Source organism: Agelaius tricolor, unplaced genomic scaffold (assembly GCF_023055355.1).
Source record: "Agelaius tricolor isolate 1412-34295 unplaced genomic scaffold, bAgeTri1.0.p SCAF_90, whole genome shotgun sequence".
NCBI lineage: Eukaryota > Metazoa > Chordata > Aves > Passeriformes > Icteridae > Agelaius > Agelaius tricolor.
The window spans coordinates 336510-353886 of record NW_027269350.1 but is presented as its reverse complement, the minus strand read 5'-3'; the positions used below and the strand labels follow the sequence as shown (position 1 = coordinate 353886).

General features: G+C 54.0%; 1 protein-coding gene across 1 annotated transcript; it reads left to right on the top strand.

The window, feature by feature from the left end:
• The first annotated feature begins 374 nt into the window (after positions 1-374).
• ERCC2 (ERCC excision repair 2, TFIIH core complex helicase subunit) lies at positions 375-16477 on the top strand. The gene is given in 19 exon segments (XM_071418748.1): positions 375-432; positions 794-893; positions 1324-1401; positions 1768-1830; positions 2001-2114; positions 2736-2846; positions 3382-3498; positions 6602-6725; positions 7810-7906; positions 8691-8824; positions 9479-9543; positions 9545-9648; positions 10711-10829; positions 11616-11685; positions 12442-12511; positions 13648-13681; positions 13684-13748; positions 14988-15051; positions 16214-16477. Coding segments are annotated over 19 exon segments (1761 nt in total). The 5' UTR covers positions 375-427; the 3' UTR covers positions 16441-16477.
• Positions 16478-17377: the final 900 nt, after the last annotated feature.

Genomic DNA, 17377 nt, shown 5'->3' with positions numbered 1-17377 from the left:
AAAATATCCCCAAAAATCCTCAAAAAAAAAAATCCTAAAAAATTAAAAAAAAATCCCCCAAAATTCCAAGAATCCCCGAAATTTTTTCACTCGTGGCCCCCAGTGTCCCCAAATCCCCCCAGACCCCCCTAAATCCCTCCAAGGTTTTCACTCCCGTGTCTCAAATGTCCCCAAAAACCTCAAAAATCCCCAAAAATCCCAAATTTTTCTCCCCTCTCCCCGCAAGTGTCCTCCGATCCATCGCTCTGTCCTCCGATCCATCGCTCTGCGCTCGATTGCACCTCCCCGGCACAGCTGCTCTCTCCCTGTGATTGGCAGCTTCATTCAGCCAATAGGAGCGCGAGGCGGGCTCAGCGATGCCCAATCGGAGCGCGCGGTGCGGAAGGGGGCGGGGCCGAGGCGGCGGCGCGAGGCGGCGGCGGGAGCCATGAAGTGAGGGGGGGGAGGGGCGGGAAAAGGGGGGCGCTGAGGGGGGCTTGGGGGATATTGGGGAATGTGGGGGGAAATTGTGGGAATTTTGGAGGATCTGAGGGGATTTGGGGGATTTTGGGGTGATTTGAGGGGATTTTGGGGGCTCTGAGGTAATTTTGGAGGGATCTGAGGGGATTTTGAGGGGATTTTGGTGAGATCCATTCCCAGGATCCCCTCAGGCTGAACGTGCACGGGCTCCTGGTGCTGTCCCAGTCCCCAAGACCCCCAAATCTCCCCCAATTCCCCCCGAGTCCCCTCGAAACTGCCCCCAGAATCCCCCGGGATCCACCCGGTGCCACTGGATCCCCTGGGATCCCCTCAGGCTGAACGTGGACGGGCTCCTGGTGCTGTTCCCCTATGAGTTCATCTACCCCGAGCAGTTCTCCTACATGCTGGAGCTCAAACGCACCCTGGACGCCAAGGTGGGATCCACTGGGGGGAAAACGGGGAGGGATCCAATGGGGGGGATCCACTGGGATGGATCCAATGAGGAATCAACGGGGGGAATCCAGTGGGGGAAAATCCACGGAGGGGATCCAATGGGTGGGATCAATGAGGGATTCAAGGGGGAGGGATCCACCGAGGGGGGATCAGCTAGGGAATCCGATTGGGAGGGATCCATTGGGGATCCTCGGAGGGAATCCACTGGAGGGATCCACTTGGGGCGGGGGAAGGGGGGGGGGAGATGGGGGACAGGGACAGATGGACAACGGGGGGGATCCACTGGAGAGAATCCACAGGGGGGGATCCACAGGGGGAAACGCATTGGGAGGGATCCACCAGGAGGGATCCACCAGGAGGGATCCACCAAGGGATCCGGGCCCCCCCCCGTGACCGCCCCTTCCCCCCCAGGGCCACGGGGTTCTGGAGATGCCGTCGGGGACGGGCAAGACGGTGTCACTGCTGGCCCTGATCATCGCCTACCAGCGCGTGAGCCGATCCCGGGGGATCCGGGGGGATCCGGGGGGATCCTGAGGGGTCTGGGGGCTTCTGACTGCTCCTGGTGGATCCCAGAGGCTCCTGGAGGATCCCCTTGGGTTGGGGAGGGGGAGGGGGGGGGGTTCGAGTGGATCCCAGGGGATCTGGGGGGAGCTTGATTGGTTGGGGGTGGGGGTGGGGTCCTGGTGGGTCCCTGAGGATCCTGGGTGGTCCCAGGGTGTTCTGGCAGGTCCTGGCAGATCCCAGTGGGTCCCAGCAGATCCTGGATTATCCCAGGGGATCTGGGCGGGTTCTGGCAGATCCTGGCAGATTCCAGCAGATCCCAGTGGATCCCAGCAATCCTTTCTTCCCCCCCAGGCCCACCCCCTGGACGTGTCCAAGCTGATTTACTGCTCCCGCACGGTGCCCGAGATTGAGAAGGTCAGCGGGGAGGGGATCCCTGGGCTGGATCCCTCGGGTGGATCCCTCAGGGTGGATCCCTCAGGGCTGGATCCCTCGGGGTGGATCCCTCAGGGTGGATCCCCTCAGGGTGGATCCCCTCAGGGCCGGATCCCCTTCTCTCCCCTCACGTCCCCGCGTTCCCCCCGCAGGTGGTGGAGGAGCTGCGGAAGCTTCTGGAATGCTACGAGCGGGAGCTGGGGGAGCCCCTGCCCTTCCTGGCGCTGGCGCTGAGCTCCCGCAAGAATCTCTGCGTGCACCCCGAGGTCGGGGATCCAGAACGGGGATCGGGGGGGATCTGGGGGGCCTGGGACTGGGGAGGAAGCTCAGGGGCTTGCAGGGATCCCAGGGATCTGGGGGGTCCAGGGGGATCTGGAGGGATCTGGGCCTTTTGTGGGGGCTGGGTGTGGCAGGGGGGTCACAGGGATCCCAGTGGATCCCAATGGATCCCAGCCCCAGGTCTCTGCGCTCCGCTTCGGGAAGGAGGGGGGATCACGGGGGGTGTCAGGGGTCTCTGGGGGCTGTGTGTGGATCCCAGCAGATCCCAGTGGATCCCAATGGATCCCTGCCCAGGTCTCCACGCTCCACTTCGGGAAGGAGGGGGGATCACGGGGGGTGTCAGGGGTCTCTCAGGGCTGTGAGTGGATCCCAGTGGATCCCTGCCCAGGTCTCCGCGCTCCGGTTCGGGAAGGAGGGGGGATCATGGGGGGGTGTCAGGGGTCTCTCAGGGCTGTGTGTGGATCCCAGTGGATCCCAATGGATCCCAATGGATCCCTGCCCAGGTCTCCGCGCTCCGCTTTGGGAAGGAGGGGAGATCGTGGGGGGGTGTCAGGGGTCTCTGGGGGCTGTGAGTGGATCCCAGTAGATCCCAGTGGATCCCTGCCCAGGTCTCCGCGCTCCGCTTTGGGAAGGAGGTCGACAGCCGCTGCCTGGCCCTGACGGCCTCGTACCTGCGGGACCCCCCCGAGGGAGCCCGGCCCAGCTGCTCCTTCTTCCAGGTCAGCCCGGGGGATCCGGGGGGATCTGGGGGGGATCCTGGGGGATCTGGGGGGTCCTGAAGGTTCCAGGGGGATCTGAGGGGATCCTTGGAGGATACCAAAGGGTCTGGGGGGGGTTGGGTGGGTCTGGGGGGGATTTGGGGGGGGGGCTGTTCCCCAATGGATCCCCTGGGACCCCCCCATTGGTTCCCTTGTTCATTTTGGGGACCCCAGCCCCATTCTGGGATATTCCCACCCCATTCTTGGTGACCCCAGCCCCATTTCAGGGACTCCCACAGACCCCAGCCCCACTCTGGGGTGTTCTCCCCCCATTTTGGGACATCCCCACCCCATATTTGAGCCCCAGCCCCATTTCAAGGACCCCAAATCCCATTCCAAGGACCCCAAATCCCATTTTTTGCTGTTCTCCCCCCGTTTTTTGCTGTTCTCCCCCCGTTTTTTGCCGTTCTCCCCCATTTTTTGCTGTTCTCCCCCCGTTTTTTGCTGTTCTCCCCCGTTTTTGCTGACCCCAGCCTCATTTCTCTCCCCCCCTCAGGAGTTCGAGGCCCGGGGCCGGCAGAGCCCCCTCCCCTTTGGGGTTCACAACCTGGACGATCTCCGGGCGCTCGGGCGCCAGCGCGGCCTCTGCCCCTACTTCATGGCCAGGGCCTCTGTAAGGAACCCCAAAATATCCTAAAATATCCCTAAAATATCCCTAAAATATCCCCAAATACCTGCCCCTACTTCATGGCCAGGGCCTCTGTAAGGAGTCCTAAAATATCCTAAAATATCCCTAAAAATATCCCTAAAATATCCCCAAATACCTGCCCCTACTTCATGGCCAGGGCTTCTGTAAGGAGTCCTAAAATATCCTAAAATATCCCTAAAATATCCCTAAAATATCCCCAAATATCTGCCCCTACTTCATGGCCAGGGCCTCTGTAAGGAGTCCTAAAATATCCCAAAAACACCCCTAAATATCCCTAAAAATACCCTAAAAATATCCCCAAATACCTGCCCCTACTTCATGGCCAGGGCCTCTGTAAGGAACCCCAAAATACCCTAAAAATACCCTAAAAATATCCCCAAATATCTGCCCCTACTTCATGGCCAGGGCCTCTGTAAGGAGTCCTAAAATATCCTAAAAATACCCTAAAATATCCCTAAAATATCCCTAAAATATCCCCAAATACCTGCCCCTACTTCATGGCCAGGGCCTCTGTAAGGAACCCCAAAATACCCCCAAAATATCCTAAAATACCCCAAAAATATCCGAAAAATATCCTTAAATATCTGCCCCTACTTCATGGCCAGGGCCTCTGTGGGAAACCCTAAAATATCCCGAAAATGTCCTAAAAATATCCCTAAAAATATCCCTAAAATATTCTCAAATATTTGCCCCTACTTCATGGCCAGGGCCTCTGTGAGAAACCCTAAAATATCCCAAAAATGTTCTAAAAATATCTGTAAAAATATTCTTAAATATCTGCCCCTACTTCATGGACACAGCATCAGTAAAACACCCTAAAAATATTCTAAAAATACCCCAAAAATATCCTAAAAATGTCCTAAAAATATCCCAAAACCTCCTGGGGAACCCAAATCTCTCTGGGCACCCCAAAGCCCCTCAGGGGAACCCCAAATTTCTCTGGGGACCCCAAACCTTCCCCCAAACCCTTCCCTAAAATCTCCTCTCTCCACCTGCCCCTATTGGCGCTTTGATTTTTCCCCATAAAATGACCCCAAACCCCCCTGAATGACCCCAAATCCGCCTGAGTGACCCCAAATCCCCCCCAAGTGACCCCAAATCCCTCTGGGTGACCCGAAATCCCTCTGGGGAACCCGAAATCTCTCTGGGGAACCCCAAAAATTCACCCAAACCCTTCCCTAAAAGCTCCTCTCTCCACCTGCCCCTATTGGAGCTTTGATTTTTCCAGACAAAATGACCCCAAATCCCTCCCTGAGTGACCCCAAATCCCCCCCCAAGTGACCCCAAATCCCTCTGGGGACCCCAAAACTCCTCTGGGCACCCCAAAACCCCTCAGGGGAACCCCAAATCTCTCTGGGGAACCCCAAAACTTCCCCCAAACCCTCCCCTAAAAGCTCCTCTCTCCACCCGCCCCCATTGGCGCTTTGATTTTTCCACACAAAATGACCCCAAACTCCCCCTGAATGACCCCAAACCCCCCTGAATGACCCCAAATCCCCCCAAGTGACCCCAAATCCCCCTGGGGACCCCAAAAGGGCCCTAAACAGCCCCATTTTTGCAGCTGGCCCACGCCAACGTGGTGGTGTACAGCTACCATTACCTGCTGGACCCCAAAACCGCCCCTATGGAACCCCAAAACCGCCCCAAACCTCCCTAAAACCTGCCTGGGTGACCCCAAAACTCCTCTGGGGGACCCCAAAACTCCTCTGGGCACCCCAAAACCCCTCAGGGGAACCCCAAACCTTCCCCCAAACCCTTCCCTAAAAGCTCCTCTCTCCACCCGCCCCTACTGGCGCTTTGATTTTTCCACACAAAATGACCCCAAACTCCCCCTGAATGACCCCAAACTCCCCTGAATGACCCCAAAACCTGCCTGGGTGACCCCAAAACTCCTCTGGGGACCCCAAAAGGGCCCTAAACGTCCCCACTTTTGCAGCTGGCCCACGCCAACGTGGTGGTGTACAGCTACCATTACCTGCTGGACCCCAAAACTGCCCCTATGGAACCCCAAAACCGCCCCAAACCTCCCTAAAACCTGCCTGAATCACCCCAAAACTCCTCTGGGTGACCCCAAATCCTTCCCAAGTGACCCCAAATCCCCCTGGGCACCCCAAAAGGGCCCTAAACGTCCCCACTTTTGCAGCTGGCCCACGCCAATGTGGTGGTGTACAGCTACCATTACCTGCTGGACCCCAAAACTGCCCCTATGGAACCCCAAAACCGCCCCAAACCTCCCTAAAACCTGCCTGAATCACCTCTGGGTGACCCCAAATCCCCCTGGGGACCCCAAAAGGGCCCTAAACGGCCCCATTTTTGCAGCTGGCCCACGCCAACGTGGTGGTGTACAGCTACCATTACCTGCTGGACCCCAAAACCGCCCCAAACCTCCCTAAAACCTGCCTGGGTGACCCCAAAACTCCTCTGGGGGACCCCAAAACTCCTCTGGGCACCCCAAAACCCCTCAGGGGAACCCCAAACCTTCCCCCAAACCCTTCCCTAAAAGCTCCTCTCTCCACCCGCCCCTATTGGCGCTTTGATTTTTCCACACAAAATTACCCCAAACCCCCCCTGAATGACCCCAAACTCCCCTGAATGACCCCAAAACCTGCCTGGGTGACCCCAAAACTCCTCTGGGGGACCCCAAAACTCCTCTGGGCACCCCAAAACCCCTCAGGGGAACCCCAAACCTTCCCCCAAACCCTTCCCTAAAAGCTCCTCTCTCCACCCGCCCCTATTGGCGCTTTGATTTTTCCACACAAAATTACCCCAAACCCCCCCTGAATGACCCCAAACTCCCCTGAATGACCCCAAAACCTGCCTGGGTGACCCCAAAACTCCTCTGGGGACCCCAAAAGGGCCCTAAACGTCCCCACTTTTGCAGCTGGCCCACGCCAACGTGGTGGTGTACAGCTACCATTACCTGCTGGACCCCAAAACCGCCCCAAACCTCCCTAAAACCTGCCTGAATCACCCCAAAACTCCTCTGGGTGACCCCAAATCCTTCCCAAGTGACCCCAAATCCCCCTGGGCACCCCAAAAGGGGCCCTAAACGTCCCCATTTTTGCAGCTGGCCCACGCCAACGTGGTGGTGTACAGCTACCATTACCTGCTGGACCCCAAGATCGCCGGGCTGGTGTCGGCCGAGCTCGCCCGCTCCTCGGTCGTGGTGTTCGATGAGGCTCACAACATCGGTGCTGCCCCAAAAACCCCAAAAAAACCCAAAAAAAAACCCCAAAAAAAACCCTAAATCCTGGGGTTGGGTCATTGAGGGGGGATTTGGGGTGATTTGGGGGAGGTTAGGGGGGGATTTAGGGGGGATTTGGGGTCATTGAGGGGGGATTTGGGGTCATTTGGGGGAGGTTTGGGGTCGTGGTGTTTGATGAGGCTCACAACATCGGTGCCGCCCTAAAACCCCAACAAAACCCCAAAAAACCCCAAAACCCCCCCAAAAAACCCAGATTCTGGGGGGTTGGGTCATTCAGGGGGGATTTGGGGTGATTCAGGGGGGATTTGGGGTGATTCAGGGGGGATTTGGGGTCATTTGGGGGAGGTTTGGGGTCGTGGTGTTCGATGAGGCTCACAACATCGGTGCTGCCCCTAAAACCCCAAAAAAAACCCAAAAAAACCCCAAAAAACCCGAAATCCTGGGGGTTGGGTCATTGAGGGGGGATTTGGGGTCATTTAGAGGGGATTTGGGATCCTTTAGGGGCAGTTTGGGGTCACCCCCAGGGGGATTTTGAGGGGGGTTGGGGGTGATTTTTGGGGGATTCTTTGGATATTTTGGGGTTTTTTTCTGGATTTTGGAGTGGGCTTTGTAGGATTTTGGGAATTTTTTTTGCTGGATTTTGGGGTATTTTGGGCTATTTTTAGTGGATTTTAGGGTGGGGTTTTTTTGCTGGATTTTTGGGGTATTTTGGGCTATTTTTAGTGGATTTTGGGGTGGGGTTTTTTTGCTGGATTTTGGGGTATTTTGGGTTATTTTTAAGTGGATTTTGGGGTGGTTTTTTTTGCTGGATTTTGGGGTATTTTGGGTTATTTTTTAGTGGATTTTGGGGTAGGTTTTTTTCTGGATTTTGGGGTATTTTGGGTTATTTTTTAGTGGATTTTGGGGTGGGTTTTTTTGCTGGATTTTGGGGTATTTTGGGTTATTTTTTAGTGGATTTTGGGGCTGTTTTTTGCTGTTTTTTTTGGGGGTTGGTTTGCAGGATTTTGGGGTCATTTTGGGGCATTTTGGGGTGATATTTTTGATGACATTTCTGCACTCCCTGTCCCCAGACAACGTCTGCATCGAGGCCATGGGAGTGACCATCACCCGCCGGACGCTCGACCGCTGCCAGGCCAACGTGGCCACGCTGCAGAGCCACGTCCAGCGGTCAGCGGGGTCGAGTTTGGGGATTTTGGGGGGATTTGGGGGTTTTTGGGGTCTCAGGGATGGGATTTGGGGTCTCAGGGATGAGATTTGGGGGTTTTAGGGGGGATTTTGGGGTGCTCAGGGTGGATTTTGGGGTGCCATGGGTGTGACCATCACCCACTGCAGAGCCACGTCCAGTGGTCAGTGAGGCTGGGGTTGGGGTTTTGGGGGGATTTGGGGTTTTTTGGGGCCTTTTGGGGTCTCAGGGATGGGATTTTGGGTCTCAGAGATGGGATTTGGAGGTTTTAGGGGGGATTTTGGGGTGCTCAGGGTGGATTTTGGGGTGTGACCATCACCCACTGCAGAGCCACATCCAGCGGTCAGCGGGGTCAGAGTTGGGTTTTTTGGGGGAATTTTGGGGTCTCAGGGATGGGATTTTGGGGTTTTAGGGGTGATTTTGGGGTCTCAGGGTTGGGATTTGGGATCTCAGGAGGATCTCAAGGATATTTTTAGGATCTCAGGGGTTATTTGGGGTCAAGGAATCAGATTCTCCCTGCCTGGCTGAGGAGTGCCAGCGATTGGGGCAGGGGCTGCGGGGTGGGTTTAGGATCTCAGGGTTGGGATTTGGGATCTCAGGGTTGGGATTTGGGATCTCAGGGCTGGGATTTGGGATCTCAGGGTTGGGATTTGGGATCTCAGGGCTGGATTTGGGATCTCAGGGTTGGGATTTGGAATCTCAGGGGGTTATTTAGGATCTCAGGGTTGGGATTTGGGATCTCAGGGGTCCTTTGGGGGTCCATTTTAGGATCAAGGAGTCGGATTCCCGCCGCCTGGCCGAGGAGTATCGGCGCTTGGTGCAGGGGCTGCGCGAGGCCGGCGCCGCCCGCGACTCCGACCTGTTCCTGGCCAACCCCGTCCTGCCCGACGAGATCCTGCAGGGTACGGGATCCATCGGGATCCACTGGGATCTGCTTGGGGTCACAGGAACCCCCAAAACCCTCGGGATCCACCCCAAAATCCTCAGGGTCAGGGTCCCCTCTCCATGCTCAGCTCAGGGAGACCTTTTGGGGTCTGGGATCTGCTGGGATCTGCTGGGATCAGGGGAACTCCCAAAACCACAGGGATGGTTTGGGATGGCTTTGGGGTTTTGAAGTTTTTGGGCTGCTCCTTACCCCGTTTCTCCCCATTTTTTCCCCATTTTTCCCCATTTTCCCCCATTTTTCCCCTTTTTTTCCCCATTTTTTCCCCGTTTTTCCCCGTTTCGGAGGCCATCCCAGGCAGTATCTGCACGGCTGAGCACTTTGTGGGGTTTGGGGTGGATTTTAGGGTTTTGGGGTGATTTTTTCCCCGTTTTTTCCCATTTTTCCCCCCGTTTTCCCCCATTCCAGAGGCAGTTCCAGCAGTATCCGCACAGCCGAGCACTTTGTGGGGTTTGGGGTGGATTTTGGGGTTTTTGGGGTGTTTCTGACCCCGTTTTCCCCCCATTTCCAGAGGCAGTCCCAGGCAGTATCCGTACAGCCGAGCACTTTGTGGGGTTTGGGGTGGATTTTGGGGTTTTTGGGCTGTTTCTGACCCCGTTTTTCCCCATTTCAGAGGCAGTTCCAGGCAGTATCCGTACAGCCGAGCACTTTGTGGGGTTCCTGCGCCGTTTGGTCGAGGCACCTTCGGGCTCAGCTCCGGGGGCCCCGAGTGCAGCAGCTGAGCCCCCCGGCCTTCCTGAGGGAGCTGAGGGACAGGGTCTGCATCGACCGCAAACCCCTCAGGTCTGGCACCCCAAAAAAATGGGATCTGCACCCCAAAAAACCCCATAAAACCCCCAAAAATGGGATCTGCACCCCCAAAAATGGGATCTGCACCCTAAAAACCCCTTAGAGAGCCCCCCCGGCCTTCCTGAGGGAGCTGAGGACAGGGTCTGCATCGACCGCAAACCCCTCAGGTCTGGGCACCCCCCAAAAACGGGTCTGGGACCCCAAAAAACCCCATAAAACCCCCCAAAAAACCCCATAAAACCCCCAAAAATGGGATCTGCACCCCTAAAAACCCCTCAGAGAGCCCCCCGGCCTTCCTGAGGGAGCTGAGGGACAGGGTCTGCATCGACCGCAAACCCCTCAGGTCTGGGACCCCCAAAAAATGGGTCTGGGACCCCAAAAATGGGATCTGCACCCCCAAAAAAACCATAAAACCCCCAAAAATGGGATCTGCACCCCCAAAAAACCCCTCAGAGAGCCCCCTGCATTTCTGAGGGAGCTGAGGGACAGAGTCTGCATCGACCGCAAACCCCTCAGTCTGGCACCCCCAAAATATGGGCTCAGGACCCCCAAAAACTGGATCTGCACCCCAGAAAACCCCCCAAAAATGGGTTCAGGACCCATCAGGACACCTTAAAATGGATTTGGACCCCTTAAAATGGGTTCAGAACCCCAAAAAAATTGGATCTGCACCCCTAAAACCCCCCCAAAAATGGGATCATCACCCCAAAAAACAGTTTGGGGGCCCCCAAAAAATCTTTTCCTTGGAGGATTTTTGGGGTTTCTGGGGTGATTTTTGAGGGGTTTTGGGGTCTCAGGGTTTTGGGGGGTTTTTGTGGGGTATTTTTGGGGTTTTTGGGGTGTTTTTTGGGTTTTTGGGGTCCCTGAACCCCGATTTTGGCTCCCCTGTCAGGTTCTGTGCCGAGCGCCTGCACTCCCTGCTCCGCACCCTCCCCATGGGGGATTTTGGGGTGGTTTTTGGTGTTCCTGGGGTTTTTTGGGGTGGTTTTGGGGTTTTTTGGGGTGGTTTTTGGGGTTTTTGGGGTCCCTGAACCCCAATTTTGGCTCCCCTGTCAGGTTCTGTGCCGAGCGCCTGCACTCCCTGCTCCGCACCCTCGCCCTCCCCGATGTCGCCGATTTCTCCCCCATCACCCTCGTGGCCAATTTCGCCACCCTGGTCAGCACCTACAGCAAAGGTGGGCACAAAAAACCCCCAAAAATACCCCAAAAATACCCTAAAAATACCCCTAAATCCTGGTCAGCACCTACAGCAAAGGCGGGCACAAAAACCCCCAAACCACCCCAAAAATACCCCAAAAATACCCTAAAAATACCCCAAAAATACCCCTAAATCCTGGTCAGCACCTACAGCAAAGGTGGGCACAAAAAACCCCCAAACCACCCCAAAATACCCTAAAAATACCCTAAAAATACCCCAAAAATACCCCTAAATCCTGGTCAGCCACCTACAGCAAAGGTGGGCACAAAAACCCCCAAAACCACCCCAAAAATACCCCAAAAATACCCTAAAATATCCTGTAATGCTGGCCAGCACCTACAGCAAAGGTGGGGACAAAAAGCCCCCAAAACCACCCTAAAAATACCCCAAAAATACCCCTAAATCCTGGTCAGCACCTACAGCAAGCTGGGGTCAAAAAAAAACCAAAAATGCCCCCCAAAAAACCCAAAATGCCCCCAAATCTCTCCCAAATTCCTTGAAATCCTCTCTGAAATCCCTGAAATCACCCCCAAAATCCTTAAAAAAACCCAAAATCCCTAAAAAAACCCCAAAATCCCTAAAAAAAAACCCCCAAAATTCCCACCCTCAAAAAAACCAAAATCCTCCCCAAAATCCCTCCAAAAAACCCCAAAATCTCCCCCCCCAAAAAACCACCAAAAACCCCCAAATCCCCCCCACCCCAAAAAATCCCAAATTCCCCCCAAAATCCCCAAAAAGCCCAAAATTCCCCCAAACCCCCCAGGTTTCACCATCATCATCGAACCCTTCGACGACCGCACCCCCAGCATCGCCAACCCCGTCCTGCACTTCAGGTTTGGGGCAATTTGGGGAATTTTGGGGGTTTTTGGAGGCTTTGGGGGTTTTTGGGGTTTTTTTTTGGGGTTTTTGCAGAAATTTTGGGTTTTTTTGGGGGGATTTTGGGGCTTTTTTGGGGGGGATTTTAGGGAGATTTTGGGTTTTTTCAGGGAGGATTTCGGGGATTTTGAGGGGGGGAATTTGGGGAATTTTTGGGGATTTTGAGGGGGATTTTAGGGAGGATTTTGGGGTTTTTGAGGGGGATTTTGATGTGGGTTTGGGAGGTTTTTAAGGGGCATTTGGGGTTTTTTTAGGGGGGATTTGGAGGGGTTTTTCTGGGGAAGTTTGGGGGGATTTTAGAGGAGATTTTGGGGGGGATTTGGGGTTTTTTGGTGGGGGGATTTTGAGGTGGATTTGGGAGGTTTTTTGGGGGGCATTAGGAGTTTTTTGGGAGGGGATTTTGAGGTGGATTTGGGGGGAATTTCACAGGGAATTTGGGTTTTTTTGGGGCCATTTTGAGGGAGTTTTAGGGCTGATTTTGGGGGAATTTGGGGTTTTTTGGGGGGGGGATTTTAAGGTTTTTTGGGGAGGGGATTTTAAGGTTTTTTTTGGGGGAAATTTTGGGGGGCATTTGGGTTTTTTGGGGGGGGATTTTGTGGGGTTTCTTGACGGGGTTTTGGGGGGATTTGAGGTGGATTTGGGGTTTTTTGGAAGGGGGGGTTTGGGTTTTTATTGGGGGGGATTTTGAGGGCATTTTTGGGGTCCCCCCCCAGCTGCTTGGACGCCTCCATCGCCATCCGGCCGGTGTTCGAGCGCTTCCAGTCCGTCATCGTCACCTCGGGGGTGAGACACCCCAAAAACACCCCAAAAACACCCCAAAAACATCCCAAAAAATACCCAAAAAACATCCCAAAGATACCCCATAAACACCCTAAATATCACCCCAAAAACATCCCAAAATCACCCCAAATATCACCTCAGAAATACCCCAAATATCACCCCAAAAATACCCCAAATATCATCTCAAAATCACTCCAAAATCACCCCAAAGGCCACCACCAAAACCACCCCAAAAACATCCCAAAAATACCCCAAAAACATCCCAAAAATACCCCAAAAAACATCCCAAAGATACCCCAAAAACACCCTAAATATCACCCCAAAAACATCCCAAAATCACCCCAAAACCTACCCCAAAAAATACCCCAAAAACATCCCAAAAATACCCCCAAAACACCCCAAATATCACCCCAAATATCATCCCAAAATCACTCCAAAATCACCCCAAAACCACCCCAAAAATACCCCAAAAACACCTCAAATATCACCTCAAAACCACCCCCAAAAACATCCCAAAAATACCCCAAAACTACCCCAAAAATCAGCCCAAAAACGTCCCAAATATCACACTAAAAATATCCCAAATATCACCCCAAAAGCACTCCAAAACCACCCCAAAAACATCCCAAAAATACCCCAAAAAACACCCCAAATTTCACCACAAAAACATCCCAGATATCACCCCAAAAATATCCAAATATCACCCAAAACCATCCCAAAATCACCCCAAAAATATGCCAAATATCACGCCAAAAATGCCCCCATATATCACCCCAAAACCACCCCAAATATCACCCCAAAACCATCCCAAAATCACCCCAAAAATACCCCAAAAACATCCCAAATATCACCCCAAAGATATCCCAAATATCATCCCAAAATCACCCCAAAAATACCCCCAAAACACCCCAAAATCACCCCAAAAACACCCCTAAATCCCCCTACAAAAAACCCAAATCCCCAATAAAACCCCAAATCCCCCAAATCCCCCTTAAAGCCCCGAAATCCCTCCCAAAATTCCCCCAAAATCCCCAAATCCCCCCTCAAAAAAGCCAAAATCCACCCCAAAAACCCCAAAATCCCCCCCAAATCCCCCCCAAATCCCCCTGACCCCCCTTTCTTTGGCCCTGCCCCCCCAGACTTTGTCCCCCCTGGAGTTTTACCCCAAAATCCTGGATTCCAGCCCGTTACCATGGCAACCTTCAGCATGACCCTGGCCCGCACCTGCCTCTGCCCCATGGTGGGTCTGGGGGGGATTTGGGGAGGTCCTGGGGGGTCCCTGGGGGGGGTTTGGGGGGTCTGGGGGGGGATGTGTGGGGGAATCTGGGGGGGTTTGGGGGATCCTGGGGGTAAATTTGAGGGGATCTGGGGGGGTTTGGGGGGAATTTGAGGGGATTTGGGGAGGTCCTGGGGGGTTTTGGGGGATCTGGGGGAATTTGGGGGGTCCTGGGGGGCTTAGGGGGGTCCCTGGGGGGGATTTGGGGGGTCCTGGGGGAGTTTGGGGGTCCTGGGGGGGATTTGGGGGGGAATCTGGGGGAGTTTGGGGGATCCTGGAGGTAAATTTGAGGGGATCTGGGGGGCATTTGGGGAGGTCCTGGGGGGATTTGGGGGGATCTGGGAGGGTTTGGGGGGGAATTTGAGGGATTTGGGGAGGTCCTGGGGGGCTTTGAGGGGATTTGGGGGGAATATGAGGAGCTCTTGAGGGGATTTGGGGGTCTGAGGGGAATTTGGGGGGTCTTGGGAGGGTTTTGGGATGGTCCTGGGGGTATTTGGGGGGTCTGGGGGGATTTGGGGGATCCTGGGAGGGTTTGAGGGGGAATTTGAGGGGATTTGGGGGTCCTGGGGGTGTTTGGGGGGTCCTGGGGGGGATTTGGGGGGGTCCTGGGGGGGGATTTGAGTGGTCCTTGGAGGGTTTTGGGGGGATTTGGGGGGTCCTGGGGGGGTTTTGGGGGGGAATTTGAGGAGCTCTTGAGGGGATTTGGGTGGTCTGGGGGAATTTAGGGGGTCCTGGGGGTTTTTGGGGGTCCTGGGGGGGTTGTGAGGGGTCTGGGGAAGGATCTGGGGGGTCTTGGGGAGAATTTGAGGAGCTCTTGAGGGGATTTGGGGGGTCCTGGGGGGATTTTGGGGGTTTTGGGGGGGTCCTGGGGGGGTCTCAGGGATTTTTTGGGGAGGATTTTGGGGGGGTCCTGGGGGGATTTTGGGGGGTCCTGGGGGGATTTTGGGGGGGTCCTGGGGGGGTCTCAGGGATTTTTTTGGGGGAGGATTTTGGGGGGTCTTGGGGGGATTTTGGGGGGAGGATTCTGGGGGTCCTGGGGGGATTTTTGGGAGGATTTTGGGGGGTCCTGGGGGATTTTTGGGGAGGATTTTGGGGGGTCCTGGGGGGATTTTGGGGGGATTTTGGGGGGTCCTGGGGGGATTTTGGGGAGGATTTTGGGGGTCCTGGGGGGATTTTGGGGGTTTTGACCCCCAGCCCCCCCAGATCGTGGGCAGAGGCAATGACCAGGTGGCCATGAGCTCCAAATTCGAGACCCGTGAGGACATCGGTGCGGATTTGGGGCAAAACCCGGGGCTTTTGGGGTTCTGGGGTTTTTGGGGTTTTGGGGGCTCTGGGGAGGGGTCTCAGGCTCATTTTGGGGGAAATTTTGGGGGAAATTTTGGGGCTTTTGGGGTGGCCGTGAGCTCCGAATTCGAGACCCTGCGAGGACATCGCTGGGGCTGGGGGGGGATTTGGGGGAAAATTTGGGGAGAATTTGGGGGTTTTGGGGTCTGGGGGATTCTGGGGAGGGGTCTCAGAGGGATTTTGGGGGGTTTGGGGGATTTTAGGGTTTTTTGGGTCCAATAACCCCAAATTTCCCCCAAAATCCCAACAGAGACCCGGAATTAGGGGCAGCTGCTCCTGGAGCTCTGGGGGAGGAATTTTGGGGCAATTTTGGGGGTTTTTTGGGCCATTTTGGGGATTTCTGGGGGGATTTTGACTTCTTTATGGATTTTTGGGGTTCCAAATGACCCAAATTTCCCCGAATTTCCCCCAAAATCCCAGTGGTGACCCGGAATTAGGGGCAGCTGCTCCTGGAGCTCTGGGGAGGAATTTGGGGATTTCTGGGGGGATTTTGGAATTTTTTGGGGTCCCAATAACCCAAATTTCCCCGAATTTCCCCCAAAATCCAGTGGTGACCCGGAATTATGGGCAGCTGCTCCTGGAGCTCTGGGGGAGGAATTTTATGGGGGGATTTCTGCGGGAAATTTTGACTTTCTTGGGATTTTGGGGTTCCAATGACCCAAATTTCCCCGAATTTTCCCCAAAACCCCAGCGGTGACCCGGAATTAGGGGCAGCTGCTCCTGGAGCTCTGGGGAAGGAATTTTGGGGGGATTTCTAGGGAAATTTTGAGGTTTTGAGATTTTTTGGGGGTCCCAATAACCCCAAATTTCCCCCAAAATCCCAACAGAGACCCGGAATTAGGGCAGCTGCTCCTGGAGCTCTGGGGGAGGAATTTTGGGGGATTTCTGGGGGATTTTGGAATTTTTTGGGGTCCCAAAAACCCAAATTTCCCGAATATCCCCCCAAACCCCCAGCGGTGACCCGGAATTATGGGCAGCTGCTCCTGGAGCTCTGGGGGAGGAATTTTGGGGGATTTCTGGGGGGATTTTGGAATTTTTTGGGGTCCCAATAACCCAAATTTCCCCGAATTTCCCCAAAACCCCAGCGGTGACCCGGAATTATGGGCAGCTGCTCCTGGAGCTCTCGGCCGTGGTCCCCGACGGCCTCGTGGCTTTTTTCACCAGCTACGTTTACCTGGAGAGCACCGTGGCCTCGTGGTACGAGCAGGTGGGAGCCCAAAAACAGCCCAGGATCACCCCAAAATATCCTCCAAAATCACCCCAAAAATACCCCCAAAAAAGGGCCCAAAACCCCTTCGAAAATCCCATTTAAATGGCCAAAAATAGCCCCAAAAATACCCCAGAATCACCCCAAAACATCCCCAAATCACCCAAAACCCCTTTGAAAATCCCATTAAAATGGCCAAAAATACCTACAAATCACCACCAAAATAGCCCCAAAATATCCTCCAGAACACCCCAAAAATAACCCCCAAAAATGCCCCAAAACCCCTTCGAAAATCTCATTTAAATGGCCAAAAATACCTACCAAATCACTGCCCAAAATAGCCCCAAAAATACCCCAGGATCACCCCAAAATATCCTCCAAATCACCCCAAAAATATCTCCAAAATCCCAAATATATACCCCTAAATACCCCCAAAAATACCCCCAAAAATTCCCCAAAATTCCACCAAAAATACCCCAGAATCACCCCAAAACATCCCCCAAATCACCCCAAAACCCCTTTGAAAATCCCATTAAAATGGCCAAAAATACCTACAAATCACCACCCAAAATAGCCCCAAAATATCCTCCAGAACACCCCAAAAATAACCCCCAAAAATGCCCCAAAACCCCTTCGAAAATCTCATTTAAATGGCCAAAAATACCTACAAATCACTGCCCAAAATAGCCCCAAAAATACCCCAGGATCACCCCAAAATATCCTCCAAATCACCCCAAAAATATCCTCCAAAATCCCAAATATATACCCCTAAATACCCCCAAAAATACCCCAAAAATTCCCCAAAATTCCATCAAAAACACCCCAGGATCACCCCAAAAAATCCCCCAGATCACCCCAAAAATACCCCCAAAAAATGGCCCAAAACCCCTTCGAAAATCCCATTAAAATGGCCAAAAATACCTACAAATCACCGCCCAAAATAGCCCCAGAAACACCCCAAAAATATCCCCCAAATCACCCCAAAAATATCCTCCAAATCCCAAATATATACCCCTAAATCTCCCAAAAATACCCCAAATCC